This window comes from Prunus mume, linkage group LG2 (assembly GCF_029339155.1).
Source record: "Prunus mume cultivar Tortuosa linkage group LG2, ASM2933915v1, whole genome shotgun sequence".
Taxonomy (NCBI): domain Eukaryota; kingdom Viridiplantae; phylum Streptophyta; class Magnoliopsida; order Rosales; family Rosaceae; genus Prunus; species Prunus mume.
Window position 1 is genome coordinate 9,291,083 of NC_142699.1, and position 19,488 is coordinate 9,310,570.

At 36.2% G+C, this 19,488-nt stretch overlaps 2 protein-coding genes and 1 pseudogene across 4 annotated transcripts; 2 read left to right on the plus strand and 1 right to left on the minus strand.

The window, feature by feature from the left end:
• Window positions 1–1,506: 1,506 nt before the first annotated feature.
• Window positions 1,507–6,946, plus strand: LOC103320011 (CHY-type/CTCHY-type/RING-type Zinc finger protein). Of its 3 annotated transcripts, none has more exons than XM_089046432.1 (13): window positions 1,507–2,819; window positions 3,010–3,811; window positions 3,935–4,489; window positions 4,580–4,668; window positions 4,796–4,855; window positions 4,968–5,000; window positions 5,261–5,338; window positions 5,477–5,520; window positions 5,792–5,832; window positions 5,923–6,005; window positions 6,109–6,200; window positions 6,294–6,405; window positions 6,494–6,946. In XM_089046432.1, exons 3-13 carry the CDS (start codon window positions 4,360–4,362, stop codon window positions 6,602–6,604), a joined length of 873 nt encoding a protein of 290 aa, XP_088902558.1. In that variant the 5' UTR covers window positions 1,507–2,819; window positions 3,010–3,811; window positions 3,935–4,359; the 3' UTR covers window positions 6,605–6,946. The 3 variants fall into 3 exon arrangements, with proteins under 3 accessions (XP_088902558.1, XP_088902559.1, XP_088902560.1); XM_089046433.1 differs by having other exon boundaries at window positions 1,507–1,679; XM_089046434.1 differs by having other exon boundaries at window positions 1,512–1,534.
• A 547-nt stretch (window positions 6,947–7,493) lies between these two features.
• Window positions 7,494–10,289, plus strand: LOC103320010 (pentatricopeptide repeat-containing protein At3g22690 pseudogene; annotated as a pseudogene).
• LOC103320008 (DUF581 family protein, putative (DUF581)) lies at window positions 10,245–12,913 on the minus strand. The gene is made up of 3 exons (XM_008221612.3): window positions 12,645–12,913; window positions 10,873–11,952; window positions 10,245–10,772 (listed from the first exon to the last, which is right to left on the minus strand). Exons 2-3 carry the CDS (start codon window positions 11,907–11,909, stop codon window positions 10,625–10,627), a joined length of 1,185 nt encoding a protein of 394 aa, XP_008219834.1. The 5' UTR covers window positions 11,910–11,952; window positions 12,645–12,913; the 3' UTR covers window positions 10,245–10,624.
• Between the last annotated feature and the right edge of the window lie 6,575 nt (window positions 12,914–19,488).

Genomic DNA, 19,488 nt, shown 5'->3' on the forward strand with positions numbered 1-19,488 from the left:
GAATGAAAATGAGTATTGTGAAAACAATTTAAAACCTTAGGTGGTATTCGTGTAATTTCCAAAACCTCAAGGAGTTTTGTGAAAAAGCTAAAAACCATAGAAGGTGTTAGTGTAAATAACTCTACTCGCAAACAATTTTTTTAGTGTAACTATCATTTCCTAACGTTTTCTTTTCCAACTTCAATTTTCACATATCTTGAATTGAATTGGATTGAAACATATCTTTAACTGTAACCTATCACAAAGTTACAATCCTGATATCTTGGACTCAGAGGTCAAGAGATTTGTAGTCACTCATCGTTGGATGTAAATTCAATGGCTCACTCACTCTTGCACTTATTTTAAGACATTTTTTAAATCATTGGATTAATATCCAACGGTGGGTGTAATCTCTTGGACTCATGTGGTTCAAGAGATCAGGACTACACAAAATTAACATGACTTGTTTTTCATTTTGAATTTAGTTATATTGAAAACTTAGAAGAATATTGGGTTTCCAATTGAGTTACAAATCATACTACCGGGATCGTTTCATATTATAATATAGACACAATACCATGACAAACCCATAAAATACACCTCTTCTTGAATTCAAATCTTATCGTTAAAAAAAAAAAAAAAAAAAATTATATTAGGTCATGTAATCGTACATTTGATTTCACAACGATGAGCTAGAAGGAACACAAAGTATATAATTGAACTTCGTCAAACTGATTCACGTTTGGATCCAGTTGAGCAAATCAAGGTCAGCTCAGAATGGTTTCCAAGAAACTCGGCATTCCTATGACAAATCAATATTATAATATTATCATAAAATGTTCTAAACCCTAATGGTCTCCCAATTCACATGATCACTTCTCTCACCAACATGTCACGACATCTAATGGAGTTATCACAAATCAATGCTATATAATATAATATTCATTTTATTGGATAAACATCAATTTGGAGATTTTCTTAAATTAATTAATATTTTTTTAAATATCTTTAAATCCATCCACGTCAGCCTTAACACCTGGCATGCAATCATAACTTTTTACCAATTTAAGTAACACGTGCCGTCGTTGCGCTATAGCTCAATCTAAATTCCAGACCTGACGTGTACGCTTCGATCTTGACCGTTGAATGGTCAAGTTCTCCTAACGAGACGAAAGAAACATAATACTATTCAACGTCACCGACATTTAAAGCGAAGCTTTCTAATACATATGTATGCACGTTAATTAACATACTCTCTCTCTTTGGACCCGTCCGATTTAATACTACGATATCCACACCGCTAGATTTACGCTACCCACAGTTATACAATGGGCGCGAGTGCTCCGGATAAAATCTGATTATCTTAATTGAGAAAAAACGGAGATATTTTCAGGCAATTTACTGCACAAGCTGTCAATTGAGAAGCAACAGAAAGAAACCGGTGGACCTGACGTTTTCGAAGGCTCTGGAAACGATCATATCTTCAGGGAGGCTATAAATTCAGCTTCGTTTCGAATTCTCTCTCTCATCTTCGTCTCTGTCACTCTGTATATCGGTATCTTTCTCTCTCTCTCTCTCTCTCGTACACACACGCACATAGTTTCTAAAGGCGAGCCGGAGCTCCGGATTGTCAAGCGGATCCCGCCGTTTGTTATCGGATTCGGATCGGCGACTGCACCGCTTGTCGTTCCCGATTGAAAGTTCGTTATTCTTTAAGAAATTCATATAATTAGTAGTCTGTTTTGATCTGAATGGCTTTAATTTTGCGTTAATTGTTCACATCGTAGGTAATTTGGTGCTGCAGTTTTTAATTCTGTGTGTTTGTGTTTGTGTGCTTAAGCGTTAGGCTTGTTTGATATGTTATGGTGTTAATGCTGAGCTTTTGATTTCGCAGTAACGTATTTTCAATGAATTGTGTTTATGCTTCATTTTTCTGTTGCTGTATTGTTCATCATGCATTGCGTGGATGGATTTGATTTGGTGAATGGTTTTATGTTCCATTTTGTGCTGTTTGAATTTGTGTTGTTGGTTTTGTGATGATTTTTTACTGGTTGACTGTGACGAATATGGTTGTTGCTGCCGCTGATGATGATGACGATAATCGATATATTTGGTTTAGCTAATTTTTGAAAGAAATGTGATGGCTGCTTTGGTTACTTCTTCTGGTAGATAATCTTTTCCGTGCATGAAATTTATGTCCAGGATGAAATGCTATGTGAGACCATTGGTTTTCCTTTGGAAAGAAGCCATGTCTAACTTTTTGTTTGTAATTTCTACATTTCGTTTATTTATGGATTCATCATTAGTATTAGAGAGGGAGAGGAGGAAGATAGAAAATGGGTAGCTGTGGAACATGATGCATTTGTTTTGTATCATAGGTGATTCTACTCAACAAGGTCTTTTTTGTTTCTTTTTACTGACGGTGAACTTTTTTGGGTTGAGAAACTAGAAACAAAATTAGGGCGGTGATATCTCTCTATTACTTGCCACTTGATTTCAGCCAACTGTTGAATAATGACATTCCCAAATGGATACGTGATGTGACTGGGTTATAGTAGGTCTTTTTTTTTTTGGACGAGGATTTATAGTAATTGGATAGCAAATAGAGTTCATGCTTGTGGGGTGAAATGAATGGCAATTTGGTCCTTTGTTGTTGTGGTTCTATATAAGCTTCTGAAATAGGCGTGTGAAGTTGTGAGTATTGTCAGCCATCATCCCCTCTTTATGGCCCGTGCATCCCGTTTGGTGTACCTCAGCCTCTTGTTTCTGAAGCAGCTCTTGTTCATCCAGGAAACACCAAGGTTAATGTTGTTGGGCCTTCCTCCGGACCTTGGTTTCAGGTACTGAGCTGTAGTAGCTCGTTATAGATAACCGTTAGGGCCTTTAAAGTATAGGGCTTCAGTGTTTTGGGGTGTTAACTACCTGTGCAAGTGGAATATTTAAGGATGCCAGTTCTGGATTTCATAACGCAAATGATAAAAGAAAGTATTACCTGATATATTTTCTGATATTAATTATCGGCTTTTTCAGTTTCTGTTACTGAGGACGGGAAAACATTACAGCTTGTGTTGAGTCTACGGCTTGGTTGCAGCTTGAGGCTTGTGGATATTTGTTAAAATTTAAGGAGACTGCTTTAGCAAATTACATAAGATAATTATCTTTGTTTTTAATTGGGTTGCATTGAAAGATAGGGCAGCATACTCTGTTGTATCTGTACCAGAGGTGAAATTTCCAACTCCAGAGTGTATATGCTGGTTTATCAGGGTTCTGATTGAGGGGTTTGAACATCTTACCGGTAAAAATGGTTCTTCAAATCTCCATCCAAAGATGTCAGCGTATATTTCTAGTTTGATCTTGTGGCCTCCTCTTTCTTGGCGCCTATATCCGTGTACTACCCCCATTGTGAATATTCCGTACTGAAACCCTGCGTTGTCTCATCTGCCCCCTTGTGCTAATCTGAGCATTTGTCTGCTCTTGGTTATGAGTTTCAAAGCTTCATTTCATCCCTAAACATGTTATTAAAACCCATCAAGTTGTAAGTAGGTTTGTAGAGACATGAATGACAAGAATGGTGCTCCACTTATCTGGTTAGGGACTTAGCCTTGCATGGGTGCTGTGGTCCTTGAAGGAGAGTTAATTTTCTCTAAAGGAAATCAAGAGATGAAAGTTGTGATTCTTTTTGTGGTTCATAACTCAACTATTTAGATGATGAGAGAACTCCACAAGTTTCAAGCAGTGACACTCAAAGTCTGACAGTATAGAGTTTTTAAGATTTTGCCGATTGGGTAAGTTCAGTACTCGAAGCAGACATGGTGGATACTTTCCATTTAAGGTAGGCCTGTCCTCTATGGACAACCAACACAACACATTTCTCCATCTCTCGCACTCTTTCCCCTATTTTGTTACAAACATTTTAAAACGCATTTGATTGTGTGATATATTGCTTTTACCATAGGTTGGGGTGTCAATTCGTCGTGCCCAGTATAGTTGGATTTGGTTCTGGGACTTCTTCAAGGAATCAAGTGATGCAATGTTATTGCTTACTTTCAACAGATGGAAGCTCTGGAGTTCCCCAGCGCTGCATTGTAGTTATTGTTTGGGATTCTTATAGATCTACTTGTTTTGATGAATCCTCCTCTTGGAGAAATGCTGATTGGAGCTGTTCAACCTTGCTTGGATTTTGTTGTTGCTGATTTCAAATGTCTGCAGCATTATAGAAGAAAGCAGAGTTTCATGGGGTGTTTGCCTGGCTTGATCGGGTGACTAATATGCCCCTGAGGATTAAGCATTGTTGCTAAATATTTTTGTACATGCAGGTGCTTTAGGCCTTCTGCAAGCTTCTAAATATTATCATATCAATTTGGAGATAAGCAGCATAGAATGGTTAGACTGAACAAAATGGAGGATGCCCATTTGAATCTATCGTGCATGCTCACTGTAGATTCAAAAGTAGAATCAAGGGATACTGGAAAGGCCACTGAATTGTTGGAGAGAGGACACATGGAGTATGGTAATGTTCTTATTCATTACTCTGCTGGTTTCCTTCCCTCCCCTGTCGCGAAGAAACATTATGATATTGGTTTCCTTTTCTTTTTCTGCAGATGTCCACACTACAGGCGAAGGTGCCGCATTAGAGCTCCGTGCTGCAATGAGATTTTTGATTGTCGCCATTGTCATAATGAAGCAAAGGTGAGTATTCATTATGTACAATTTCAGAGAATATTCCAGTAGGAATAATTCTGCCTTTCTGATGTTTTTATTGATAATTCTTTTTTGAGTTGTGCCAACTTGTATTGAATTTCATATTGGTGTACAGAACAATATTAATGTCGATCAGAAGCATAGGCATGACATACCACGGCATCAAGTCAAAGAGGTAATCCATGTATGAGTTGGTGTATATCTTCTCCTGTCGTTGTTTGAATTTAATAAGTTAATTTATATTGTTCTTCTTCATAAGCTGACAAAATACATGCATGTTACTTCAGGTGATATGTTCACTTTGCGGCGCTGAGCAAGAGGTGAGTTTTGTTTTATAGACAGATTTATTGATTTGGATTTTGTATTAAGTCATTAAACTTGTGAGATAGGGTTGTGTTTGACATCAGTATTCTAGTAATTAATTCGTTAATAATTAGGATGTAGTGCATGTATTGTTGATGCATTATGCATGAGCTGAACTTAAGATGTTTTCTCGATTCTATAATTAACACAAATATTTAATTCTAAGACATGCTTGCAAGTTTCTGTAGTATCTTATGTTGGTTGCTTTCATTACCAGGTTGGACAAGTTTGTGTTAACTGTGGTGTATGCATGGGGAAATATTTCTGTGGGACTTGCAAGCTATTCGATGATGATGTGAGTGCTCGACTTTCTTTAATTCTGTTCTGCGTTATATGTCAGGATTTTTATGTGAGTTTGCCATGGAAGTTCATGATACTTTCTTGCAAGTAACCAGCTTGTGTAGCAAGCTAATCCTATTTGCCTTCTTTGCAGACGTCTAAGAGACAGTACCACTGCAATGGATGTGGAATTTGCAGGTAAGATTATCTTGTCCTTGTTAAGGCGCTGTGCAAAAATGTTTTGGTATTCTCCTTTTGGTATTATTTGTTTAGCACTGAACACGATAGGGGACATCCATCTTTCTATTCTGTAGAGAAACTCAATATTCTTCCAGGCATCAGTTTTTTTCTGGCTCAGTTGCACTTTCTGCTTGTCTGCCTTCACTTCTTTCTTTGTTGTGTTGTGTTTATGTCTTGTTGAGCTAATAATTCTTTAGTGTTTGATTCGATATTGCACTTTTTGTGGCAGAATCGGAGGGCGTGAGAATTTCTTCCACTGCTACAAGTGTGGTAAGCAATGTGTGCTTGTTTTTCTCCAAAGAAACTAAGCATCCTGTTTATTATATTGTACCATGACTGATGTTATTATCTTCTTGTTAGGCTGCTGCTACTCAATTATGTTGAAAAACAGCCACCCTTGTGTGGAGGGAGCAATGCATCATGACTGCCCTGTTTGCTTTGAGGTAAGACTAGCAGTTACAAATTCTTATAACAAATATTTAGTTTGTTGTTTTGGGGTTATTGATGCCTGCCTTACTGGAGTATGACGTACCTGGTGATCTGCAGTTCTTATTTGAATCAACAAATGATGTTACGGTGATGCTGTGTGGACACACTATTCACAAGGATTGCTTAAAAGAGATGAGGGAGCATTATCAGTAAGCGCCTGGCAGCTATGTGATTTTGATTTCTTTTATTTGGCTAGTTGAGTAGAATTATCTAATTTGCCGGTTGATCGTACTTTATGACAGATATGCATGCCCTCTTTGCTCCAAATCAGTTTGTGATATGTCCAAGGTATGGGAGAAATATGACATGGAGATTGCAGCTACACCAATGCCTGAACCATATAAAAACAAATTGGTACTCTCTCTGTCCTCTCTACACACTTTCCAAGTGTACAATGTGTGGTTAGAAGTCATTCTTCTTATTTCGTGATTCGCTTCAACAGGTCTGGATCCTCTGCAACGACTGCGGGAAAAGCTCACAAGTGCAGTACCATGTTGTGGCCCAGAAATGCCTGAACTGTAAATCCTACAACACTCGCCAAACGAGAGGCTGAGCTAGTTGGCTATGGTTGCATCAGAATTGATTTTGGCTTTGGCTATTATTGTGCAGCTACGTGTGTCACAAGACTCGCAACAAAGGGCTCCGTACACTCTTTTGACCACCTGGCTGTATCAGTGACACAGGGAATTGTGGTCCTGCGATTGTCTTCTGTTGGAAACCTGTGGCTGAATGCACCGTTGCGATTCGCTTTTTGTTTCTGTGTTTCTTTTCCTCGTCTATTTATTTATTTATTTACTTTTGTATGTATGGTTTCCCCTTGTAATTAAGCCAAGAGTAGCCATGATGATTTCTCGATTCATCATCTGGATGGATGATCTCTTGTTTTCCTCTGTAATCCTCTCTCATTTGATTCTCGATTGCGTTTGGTTATTTGAACAGTATCCGCCACTCCGGCAAAGGCATTCAAATGATATCCACTCCTGCCAAGGCACCGGACCTCAGCTTCGGTTCACCTGTTTCTGCGTGGATGGAGGAGTGGGTATTTAAGAACGTTGACATGTTTTGAGTCAAAGTGGAGGGAGTTGATTTGGAAGAGGCACGATGTGGGAAAAGACAATCGTACCCTTTTTTAGGCGCAGTTTTTTGCGTTCAACTCCTACGTCTGGGTCATTGACCATGGTTTTCCTATAAACTCATGTGATTCGTGTAGTGGTTATACGATTTGGAAATTGATGAGGGCGTTGGCCTGCAGGTTTTCCCCACTATGAAGAAGATGATTGTTATTTGAATTAGGGAAAATGAAGAGACAAGAAAAGAGGTGCCTGACAGTACAGCATTTTCAGTGAGATTCTGATTAACATTTTCTACTGTAAGATTAGGACACAGCATTTCTGCTGGTGCTCGTCTCACTTCTATTGCTATCTAGCTCAGTTGCTAACTTGGACAAAATAATTCGAAGTCCTAATTAACAAGTGTCATCCAAATGAAGAGCTTGAAACGAATTATGGAAAATAAAATCTTATCCATAAAGCTACCAGTTGCTACAAAATGAAATTTGGAGGGAACCAAGTGCCAAATATTCCAAAATGGCCGCAGCCCTTCCTGCCATTCTCTCAAGCCTGTCTCTCTCCACACAAAAACCAACCAAAAATCAAGTCTATAATCAAGTTCCAAGAACAAACTGCATCATCTCCTTGTTGAAATCCTGTTCAAACCTCAGAGAATTTGCACCGATCCATGCCCGTCTGGTCACCACAAACCTCATCCACGACCCCTTCACCGCCAGCCAGGTTCTGTGGTTCTTCATCACCATCAAAGACTTTGATTATGCTCGTCTGGTTTTCAGTCAAACCCATCAGCCAGAGACCATTATTTGGAACACCCTTATGGAAAACAGACTAAAAAATGGTTCTTTTGGAGATGTACTTTCAACTTACTATAACATGGTCACTCAACGTGTGCCTCTGGATGCATCTACTTTCCACTTCTTGATTCATGCTTGTTCTAGACTTTTGGCCGTTCAACAGGGGACTGAGATCCAAGGCCGGATTTTGAAAATGGGGTTGGGGGATAATATGTCTTTGATTAACAATTTGATGGGTTTGTATTCGAAATGTGGGAAATTGGATGAAGTGCGCAAATTGTTTGAGATATTACCTCAGAGAGATGTGATTAGTTGGAACACCATGATATCATGCAATGTCCATAAGGGAATGCTTTACGAGGCTTTGAATCTATTTCAGGAAATGCAGGCTGATGAAGAAGTTGAACCAGATGAAATTACCATGCTGAGCTTAGTTTCAGCTTGTACGAAGCTCAGGGATTTGGAAATGGGGGAGAAGTTGCACCAGTATATTGAGGAAAATGAATTGGAGATTGGTGGGAATCTGTTGAATTGTGTGGTGGATATGTATGTCAAGTGTGGGAAAATGGATAAGGCACTTGAGCATGTGGGTAGATGCAAGCCTGACATTGATGTTGTTTTGGGGACTATTATGGTTGGTGGGTATGTAAAATCTAATGAGATACATGCTGCTAGGTGCCTGTTTAACCAGATGACAGAGAGGAACTTGATTTCATGGATGACGATGATTTCAGGTTATGTTCAAGGAGGTTACTATTATGAAAGTCTGGAGTTATTCAGGCAAATGAGAAAAACATATTTGAGCCTTGATGAGGTTCTTTTGGTCACGGTACTTTCAGCATGTGCTCATGTGGGAGATTGCAAGTTAGGCAAATCCATTCACAGTCTGATTTTCAAATATGGAATGAATGTTGAAGGATTTCTTGGGAATGCACTGATAGACTTGTATGCCAAATGTGAAAAACTGGCTGAGGCTTGCTTAGTTTTTGAGCAGTTGCCTTGCAAGAGTGTTGTGTCTTGGAATTCGATGTTGGATGGGTTCTGCAGAAGTGGAGATATTAAGAAGGCTAGACTCTTCTTCAATGAGATTCCTGAGAAGGATGTGATTTCTTGGAACACCATGATCAACTGCTATTCCATATCTCATCGATTCGGAGAAGTGTTTGAGTTATTTCGTGCAATGCAGTGTTCAAATGTTCGGCAGGACAAGATCACATTAGCCAGTGTTCTGTCTTCCTGCGCTAGTGTTGCAGCCCTGAATCATGGCATTTGGGTGCATGTTTACATAAAAAAGAATCATATTGAGTTGGATATTATGTTGGGAACTGCTTTGATTGACATGTATGGAAAGTGTGGAAGCATTGAAAAAGCCTATGAGATATTCTCAGATATGACTGAAAAAAATGTGTTTGTGTGGACTGCTATGATAGCAGCACATGCCATGGAAGGGCAAGCCCAGAAAGCTATTGATCTCTACTCAGAAATGGAAGCTCTAGCAATAAAGCCAGATCATGTCACTTTCGTAGCTCTTCTATCTGCTTGTAGCCATGGAGGCTTAGTCAACGAAGGGTACACATACTTCAACAAGATGAGTAGTGTCTACAGTATTGTTCCTAAGATCCAGCACTATGGTTGTATGGTTGATCTCCTAGGTCGAGCCGGACGCTTAGACCAGGCAGTGAAATTTATTGAAAGCATGCCTATCAAACCAGATATCTGTATATGGAGTTCCTTGTTGAGAGCATGTGGAAGCCATCAGAATCTAGAATTGGCAGAAAAAGTATTTCAACAGCTCATAAAGATAGACCCCCTAAATGATGCTGCTTATGCTCTTATTTCAAATATATATGCAAAAGCTGGTAGGTGGGATGATGTGAGCTGGGCAAGAAAGAAATTGCATGAACTAGGAGTGAGGAAGCAACCAGGATGTAGTCTAATAGAACAAAATGGAGCTGTGCATGAATTCACAGCTTGGGATTTCTCGAACCCTCAATCTGCTGAAATTTATGCTATGTTGGATGAGATAAAGGGTAGATTGCAAAAACAGGACCTAGTAGAAACATCATCTCAGCATAGTGAAAGATTGGCTGTTGCTTTTGGTCTTTTAAACAACCCCCCAAGAACTCCCATCCGTGTAGTTAATAATCTGCAGATTTGTAGAGATTGCCATTCAGCCATGAAACTAATATCTCAGGCCTACAACAGAGAAATTGTTATCAGGGATAATTACAGATTCCATCGGTTTGTAGATGGAAATTGCTCTTGTAAAGATTATTGGTGAATTCAGATCATAATTTGCAACCTTAAAGATGAAGGGAAAGACAAGAAGTTGTATATGTAATAGTACTTTATATTCAGTCAAAAACTGGTTCAAGATTACACAGCAACTCTGGTCACAACAGAGACTTGAAGTAGGGAGCCAAAAAAGTCGGCTTATCACCCTTCTACATGAATTACAAGGAAATAGCACTTTGATGGCATACATCATCAATGTCTGATTTTATGGAAAGCAAAACTAGTTGAGCTGAAACCAACATTCACCAAGACCATGAAAGCTGAAACACGGTTAACAAACGAGTGAATTTACAAAATGATCATCCATGGCTGCCAAGCGATGCACACAAACAGCTCTTTGTTAACAGATGATCAGCTGCGTCTGCGACAGGCTCATCAATCACGGGCACGGTGGCTGCAGAAGAGAAGTGTCTCTTACTTATCAGCAATGATGCCAGTTTCAAAGAGTTCCTCATCTGACTCAAGAGGTTTCTCAGAAGACTGGTCATTGCATTTTTCCAATTCCTCATCAATTAAAATCTCCTCAGAGCGGCAACTCAGACTGCAAAATGCTTTCTCACCCCTGAAAGAAATCAAATGTTAATAAGTATTTCCAATTCCTCTACAAAATGCTTTGCAGATCATAACATGGCTAGTAGATATGTCTGTTTCATAAACTGTACCTGTATATGTAGATGTCTTTCCCCTCTTCCAATTTCTTGTTACAATAGTAGCAAAAGCTCAAGAAATTGTTTGAGGGGTACTGGACAAAATTCCCCAAGCTCGTGCCCGGGCGGGCAAATCCAATTTCTTTTCCCTCATTCTTACCAAAATTGCTCAAGTCATTAGAGTGACATCCCAAAATGCAGTCACCAAAGATATGAGTTTTTTTGGGATTGGCACCATGAGAAATTACACAAGTATAATCCTCAGAAAGTTCAATCTCACTAGCTGAGAGAGACCCAACTAACCCATTGCTAGACCCAATAGATCCAGTATTCATTTGGGTGGCTAAATTTGGGCTCCCTCCAATAAATGGTTGGGTGGTTAAACTTTCCATACAAAAATTTCCAGAAGTGGAGTTAGGGTTAAGGTTGCTTAAACCTGATAGGGTTGAAAATGCCCTACCAGAATCCAATGAACAGGACCGGATTTTTCCGAATGACTCAGGCTCTGTTGGGGATTCTCCAATTTCAAAAAGAACATCAGAACTACCCTTCTCTAGAGGAGATTTGATTTTGGAATGAGGGAAAACTGCATAGTTCTTAGGTAGAGATTTAGGTGAAGCAAAAGAATTGGTATTGGACTGAGAATCTGGGGTTTTAATCCTCATTCCAGGTCCAAAAAGAATGTTCTTACTCTCTGATGAACGAGGGACTTTCCCAGAAAACTTCACATCATCATCAAAAGAATCTATGATGCTTAAGCCTACTTTACTGCTACCCCAGCTCCTCTGCTGCCCATCACTGTTGGACCGTGGGGACCTAAAGGGGTTGCCCAAATTTGAAAACACCCTAAAATCTAGAGGAGAAGTTGGGCTCCTAACTGAATCAGAATCTATTAAACCCTTAGAACTCAACCCCACAAACAGACCAGGAACACTGAAAAAAGAGTTGCTTTTGGGATTGTGTCCCAAAACATCAGACCCAGCATCAGCAATTGGCAAATGACCCATTTGGTGTTGATCCTTCTGAATTGACCTGCTTCTCTTCCTCAGCATTATCTCAACTATCCCAATTTTGGGAACCAAAAGCCCCCCTTTTCTGTACCAAAAATCAACAAGGTTTAAATCAATACATTATTTTACCATATTCAGAAGTTAATAAAGATTCAACAGTTAATAGTCATCAAGAAAGGAGTATCATCGGCATAATCCATGAGCTGCATTGGGCAAAAGAAAATATATGAAATTTGATTAAACCTCTCAGATACACAGAGAACCTGATGCTTTCAAAGATTGAGATGAAATAAATTTTTGCCTAGTGGTTTTGGATCATCCAAAAAATATATTATAAGATTTTTTTTTCCAATTTTGGGTCGATTAGAGCATTAAAGGAAGTCTGAAATGACAGAGAAATGTCTAATCAAATGTAAGGTCGAAGAAAATAGCCTCCTTGGTAAAACTAAAATGTAGATGCAAAGAGGGGTTCAATCCCTGAATATCATTAAAGCATTAGCAAATAAAATAATAATAAATCAACAGAGAAAACCCAGATACATAAAATCCCAAGAAAGTACAGAGAAAGCCCTTAAAAGCCGATTAAACAGGCACAAGAAGACGATCAATGCCCAAGAACACTAAAAGCTTGAATCTTTTAGCTCAATCCCGCAAAACCCAGAAGAAAAAAAAAGAAGAGAAAAATATAATAAAAGGATGATCCTTGAAGAACCCAACATTGGATTGAAAAAGAATGAGTCACTCAGATAACAAAGACATAAAAGAAGAAAAACCCACCTGGGTTCTAGCTCTCTCCTTTCAGCTCTGGAAACTTCAGAGAGATATATGGTTTTCTGAGGGAAAGAAGCCCAAATGTAGTAAAAATAAGAAAGTTTTTTTGTTTGTCACAAGCGGTGTCTCTATGTGAAACTTGTTCTGCACTCCTTTCTCTCTCTCTATTTGGTGCCTCAAAATCAGCGAAGCAGTGAGCTTCTGAAATACTCCTCAGTCTCTCTCTCTATTGCCTCTATTTCTCTCTCTAGAATAAAACAATGTCTGTATGCAATAATGTATTTTGCCCACAGATATGCATTTGTACGTATTTTACTAACTTTTGCAACTACATACATCCTTTCCTCCTCTTCTATTGCCACCTCATCACCAAGTGGTTTTGGGTTTGGACCACATTCTTTATCAATTTTTGACAGAATCCCCAAATGTATGTCACAGTAACTTATTGAATTATTTGGAACTCAAAATGCCTCTCAAATCTCAATCTAACCAATAATCAACTTGCATTAAATTTTTGTTAAGCTTGCAGCCTTTGTGATTAAGAGCATTTATTATTTCGTTTAAAGTCATAATCTGTATCTCGTCTCTTAATATTGTTTTATTAAAGACGTATCTACATTAGATCCTTAATAATGCGCTAACTGCAAAAACGATTTCCTAAGAGCTTATCTTTTTTGGTAAAATATCAATTACTGACAAAGTTTAATTCTTTTAGTTTTCCTTTTTTTATGTTATAAAAAGATGATTGAAATTTATTAGATTAATAGGAATAATAATACAAATGACACATACAGACATTTCAATAAGAATGTGACAAACATAGGTAAAACTTCCTCAATTACATGAGCCATTTGAAAAGTTGAAACGATTTGTAGAGAATCACTCTCGAAAATAACTTTTCTATAACCCCTCTTAACTGTCATAATTTCTCTGAATCTAGTCCAATAACATTAAAACAAAAATTAACCGATAATCGGTATGACTCTTTTAACTAGCTGACATTTCAGATATATTAATTTTGTCTTAATCGAATTTTTTATGTACAAACAAGGAAAATTTATGAGAGGAAGATTCGAACTTGAATACAATGAGGCGGGCTCATTGCCTTAACTAAGTGGCTTAATCCACAACTGCAATCGAATTTTATGTGCATAATAATTTAAAATTAGATTTAAAAAATATGATAAAACAAAAGTTAAAATTTGTTATTTTTTTGAAGGAGGAGGTGGGTAAGATTTACATCATTTCATGTTTCAGAGAGTTACTGAGGCAGTGAAAGTAAGAGTGGGAGTGGGTGGGGGTGGGGGTGACTTGGCATGATTGGAGGGTAAAGTAATGGAGAGAGGAGGGTGAAATGGGTCAAAGGGCAAATAAAAAAACCAGGAAATGGTTTAGTACTTTCTTCTTTACCCTTTCTTGCTGAGTCGCACAAGACGACAAAAATGACTTGTGACTCGTGGTGCCTTTCTATTATGACTGACTGACAGACCACCACGGCTGTTAACGGGGGGCCGTTTGGCTGATTTGACGGGGTCGTTTTTTATATTTGATAAAATAAATTACAAAAATTTAAGAGCTATAAAATATGGGGACGGCCAATCTCTATTTACAAAAATTTACACCTTCTTTCCCCTTTTCACAAACATTTTGTTTTCCGGAGATTGTTCGTACCCTTCATGCTTTGTGTTTATAGTTGTACTATCGGGCACTCATGGTATGAAACTCTCAGTCATGCACAATTCTAGATGTGTATGAAATTCAAAAGTCAACTCAGCTCATTTTTGGTGTTTTATGAAACTCCCTTTATATTATTCTTGTACAATCTTGATTTGTGTTATAATTGGCATAGCAAGGTTTTAAATTTTTTGCCATGTCATGTATACTTGTGTACCGATATAAATTATGGAAAAACTTATATGCCCGGTTGAGGTAATAACTTTTATATTCACAACACTTGTTACGTGACTAGATTATTATGTAATGAATAATGTATATACAAGAGTTCGCATCACTCGTGTATGTAAGATTTTTGTTGTTGTAAATTATAGATAAGAAAATGATATAAAGGATATGTCATATACAAAATGTTAAATTTGAATTTAATAGGTATATTTGAACTTTTATGTTAAAACTTTAAAAGAAAGTATATGAGATTCACCATTATAATATATTAAAATAACACTTGCATCAAATATGTATGAATGCCCTTGTTGCATGTTGATACTCACATTACAATTTGATATGTTAGTTAAAAGATACTCTAAATGTGAAATCTACTTTTAACTCATTGGGTGTGTTTTTTAGGCATCTCCATCTCCCTTGGAGAATTCTAAATCTTATATGGCACTTTTAGTAGGTAGGAAAAATAGTTAAGATTCACTTTAACCGAAATGTTAAATTTTACATAAAATAACAACAACAAAAACAATAAGAGAGAAAAATGTTATTCCACTTAGATTTAACATTTCGATTGGAGTGAGTCCTCATCTATTTTTTCTACATGCTAAAAGTGCGACGGATTTAACATCTTCCTTTGACCTTTAAGTGTGCTCCCAAGTGATCTTAACTTGAAACCCACATAATACACATGTGTGTGAGTTTCCCGCCACCCCTTCATAACGCTAGCAAAAAACACAAATTCTACTTTAAAATGAAGCTGCATTTCAATCGTCTTTAAAAGAAAACTAGTATAACAATTATTAATGATTTGGTTATTTATTGAAACGATATCACTTTTCATTTTATTTGTATTATTGATGCATATATGTATATGGAAGACAAACTGCAATAAACATCGTAGTTTGCATTTTCGTGTCTTGTTTCCATTGGCTTTGTAATTAGAATCTTCATAGCCCCTTAAATTAATGAGATGAATGATTTTGAGAATTGTTTTGTAATTTACTAATAATTAATGCTTCTTGTGCATTATTGCAATGTGTTGAAGACGACAAAGACGTTTATTTAATTTGACACGTGGTAGTATGTATCAATGTAATGTGACATGACATCTCTTCCACTCTTTCTATAGTACTTCATTGGAAGTTAACGCGGGTTTAGAACTTTGGATGCAACCAAATGAATGAAACCAAACTAATATAATGGAAAAAAAAAAGTAGGACCATTTCCATTCCAAAAGATTATGAGATGCCTTTAAAACTAGGGGTGGCATATTGACCGGAAAACCAGGTTACGGTACCAAATTGATCGTTTGCGTCGATTTATATTAAGAAAAGTTAAATATTCTCACAACCCGATCCAGACCGTTCATACCAAATTATAACCTCACTTTTGAGTTTCTCTCTAAATCTCATGAAAGTGACATTTCCTTAACCTTATTGTTTTTGTGTAAGTTTTATTGGCGCTTTTATTTATTTATTTATAAAGATCATCATATATAAATCACATGATCTCTATCACAGCCCAATGGCCCAGCTTTTAATAACATAATACTAATTATAGCTAGTAAAGTAGCTTAAATTGTTAAAGGCTGTGACTAAATTATTTTCTACTAAAAGCATGTCATATATTAATGCAAAAGAGTTGATTTGGACATTGTACATTGCTTAATTATGTACAACTAGGTCTTTGTTTTTCTTACCATGTTTATTTCATGTGCTAAATTTACCTTTTTTTTTATCTTTTGCTCGATGGGGGAACACGTGGGGTAGTTAGGGTAATAATTACATGCATTTGGTCTTTGCTTTTCCTAAATACCCTTTTGAATTTGATCCGAGTTGGAATTCATTTTCTTACCCTTTTTACTTTGTCAATTGCATTTTACGGTCAAAATGATTAAACAAGAAAAAAATTGAGACTTTTTTTAGTTTGCCTTTAATTTCTCGTTGTCTAATAAAATTCTCAAATTCAATTTTGATAAAAAAGCGATAGAGTTTTATTAGATTAATTATTAAAAATAGTGAGTATAAATGACATATACTGTAAAGGAAGTCATCCCAGTAACAATATCTCAAATTCATTTAAATTGTGATAAAGACGTGATTCGATCTTTAGATAAACAATAGTTAATTTTATCAACCCTACTACCCCCTTCGAGAAGTAAGAAATTGTCGGATTTATTAGAGCATACGTTAGTGTTGGTATTTCTCAATGGTCAAAAGTGATTTGTAATTAGAGTAAACGTTTTTACTCGACTGAAAGTGCTATGCTACCTACCACCCAAACCACAAACGAGATAAACAATACGGCAAAATGACCAATTAAATGCCTTGGACTAATTTTTTTTAAAAGTTAAATCAGCTAACCCATTCAAGTGGTTTAGAGCTCTTCAATACCAAGTAATTTTGATAAAAAAGCGATAGAGTTTTATTAGATTAATTATTAAAAAAAAGAGAGTATAAATGACATAGACTGTAAAAGAAGTCATCCCAATAACAATATATCAAATTCATTTAAATCATGATGAAGACGTGATTCGATCTTTAGATAAACAATAGTTAATTTTATCAACCCTACTACCCCCTTCGAGAAGTAAGAAATTGTCGGATTTATTAGAGCATGCGTCAGTGTTGGTATTTCTCAATGGTCAAAAGTGATTTGTAATTAGAGTAAACGTTTTTACTGGACGGAAAGTACTATGCGACCTACCACCCAAACCCCAAACGAGATAAACAATACGGCAAAATGACCAATTAAATGCCTTGGACTAATTTTTTTCAAAAGTTAAATCAGCTAACCCATTCAAGTGGTTTAGAGCTCTTCAATACCAAGTAATTTCTCACTGTCACGTGGTGTTTTTATTTATTTATATAAAAAAAAGAGTATAAATAACACAGACTGTAAAGAAAGTCATCTCAATAACAATATACTATACACATGGTGTTATATCCACTAGTGTTATAATATATATTTCATATCTCACGTTATAAAGTATGAATCGACCACCCTCATATCATACCACATGAAATAATTACATTTTTAACAATATTTTAGTAACATACAATAATTTCATTTCTTCGTATATTATGCATGTTTGAAAATGATATGATGGGCTCCACATATACATTTGAGATTTGTTGAGTGTTTATAAATTCCATGTTATGATAAAAGGTTACTAATATTGCGATTACTTATGAAAGTCCAACATCAAATTACAAATCCACATGTGATACAATTTTGATTCATACATAAATGTTTTGGATTAAAGCCAAGCTTAGCAGTGCCTAGACAATGACTAATTTTTCACATGCTTTTTAAGGTTTTTATATATCAATTGTGTAATCCAATAGTTTCCATGTTGTGTGTGTGTGCATATGAGTGAGTTTAAGCTTTTTTTCTTTCTTTCTGAGATTTGAGAAACATGTCAATAAATACATGGGACCACAAACAAATGCAAAATTATTGTAAATTGGATTATTCACAAACCCCATGAAACAAAACCAAAGCACCTTTGAGTGTTTGGTGGAACCATTACCTTTGCCCTTTCCCCTCCCTACTCATGCTATGCTATATATTGATTGTAAAAATGTCTTTATCTTATCTAATATTTTCCCAATTAAACTTATAATCGAACATGAAAAAAAAAGATTTGGAGCTTAAATAGCGAGGAAGGGTGAGGTAATGGAGAAATTTTTATATGTTTCAAGTACATCACATGCATGATATACCATTCAATACATACAAGAAATATGAAATTATTATTCAACTTACTGCATTGCTTTTTATGACATGAGACTAGCTGCATTGGAAATATTCTACATGTTCTATGTCTATTGGATTGTACATCAGCCATGTAGTGTACTTAAAACACCAAAAAATTACTCAGGGTAATGAGTTGCGACCATAATAGATTGATGGTTCAGTTTCCTCCAATATTTTTTTAAAAAAAAAAGAAAAAGAAAAAGAGGATTGAGAGATGATAGATATGAAAATAGTTGTGAAAATTTATAAGGCTAATTTGAAATTGCATAGACTTTTCCTTCAATCAAAAGTTTTGAATCTTGATTGATTTATTTGTTATAAAGAAAACATGTTACTTTATACGACAATAAATTTAATATTTTATGTTTGTTTTTGGTCAAGCATAAATTATTAGTACCAAATTTCGTGGACATTATACTTTATGATGATTTTCATGACTTTTAATTAGACCTTTTTTTTCGTTTACGAGTTTTATTTCGGAAATATATCACAATAAGTTGGAAGAATTATTCTACGCCTTTGCCAGATCTAAGCCCACAACCCAATGCGAACCCAAGGCCCATATTTAATCTACGCCGTATGAGTAAATATACGATGAAATTGTGTTTATACGTACAGAGAAAAAATACGAACGGGAAAACGTATCTGAACCGTCCACCGACTCCTGTGATGGGATGGATGGGGATCTGTGTAAATCATGCGGGTCCCACGTGAAAGGACTGCAATGAATGTACGTTTCACTTTTTTCTGTGGTGCTTTTACTGCTGCTTCTTCTTATTTTATTTTTCAAACAAAACATAGTAAATGACGTAATACTAAATTACTTAACAACAAATAAATAATAATAAAAAAAGCATACGTGGTTTTTAATAAGGGCTAATTGTGTGTAATTACAAAGCCTTATATCCTCGAAGTTTCCTACTTACCCAACCAAAAAATAAAATAAAATAAAATAAAATTATATATCACGCTAGCTACCTCCACAAGTTCCAAAAAATTCCAAGTGTAATGAATAAACAAATATATGAGATTTTTCAAAAATATTTTTATTATAATAATATTTTTTAAATGACCTTTTTCTTCTCCTCGGTAAACGCTATAAGTAGATATGTTCACGTGGACACAGTTTTGGCCTGTTGGGGGTATTTGCGTCACTCTACGAAATTTTATATTCAAAATTTAAATTTTTTTA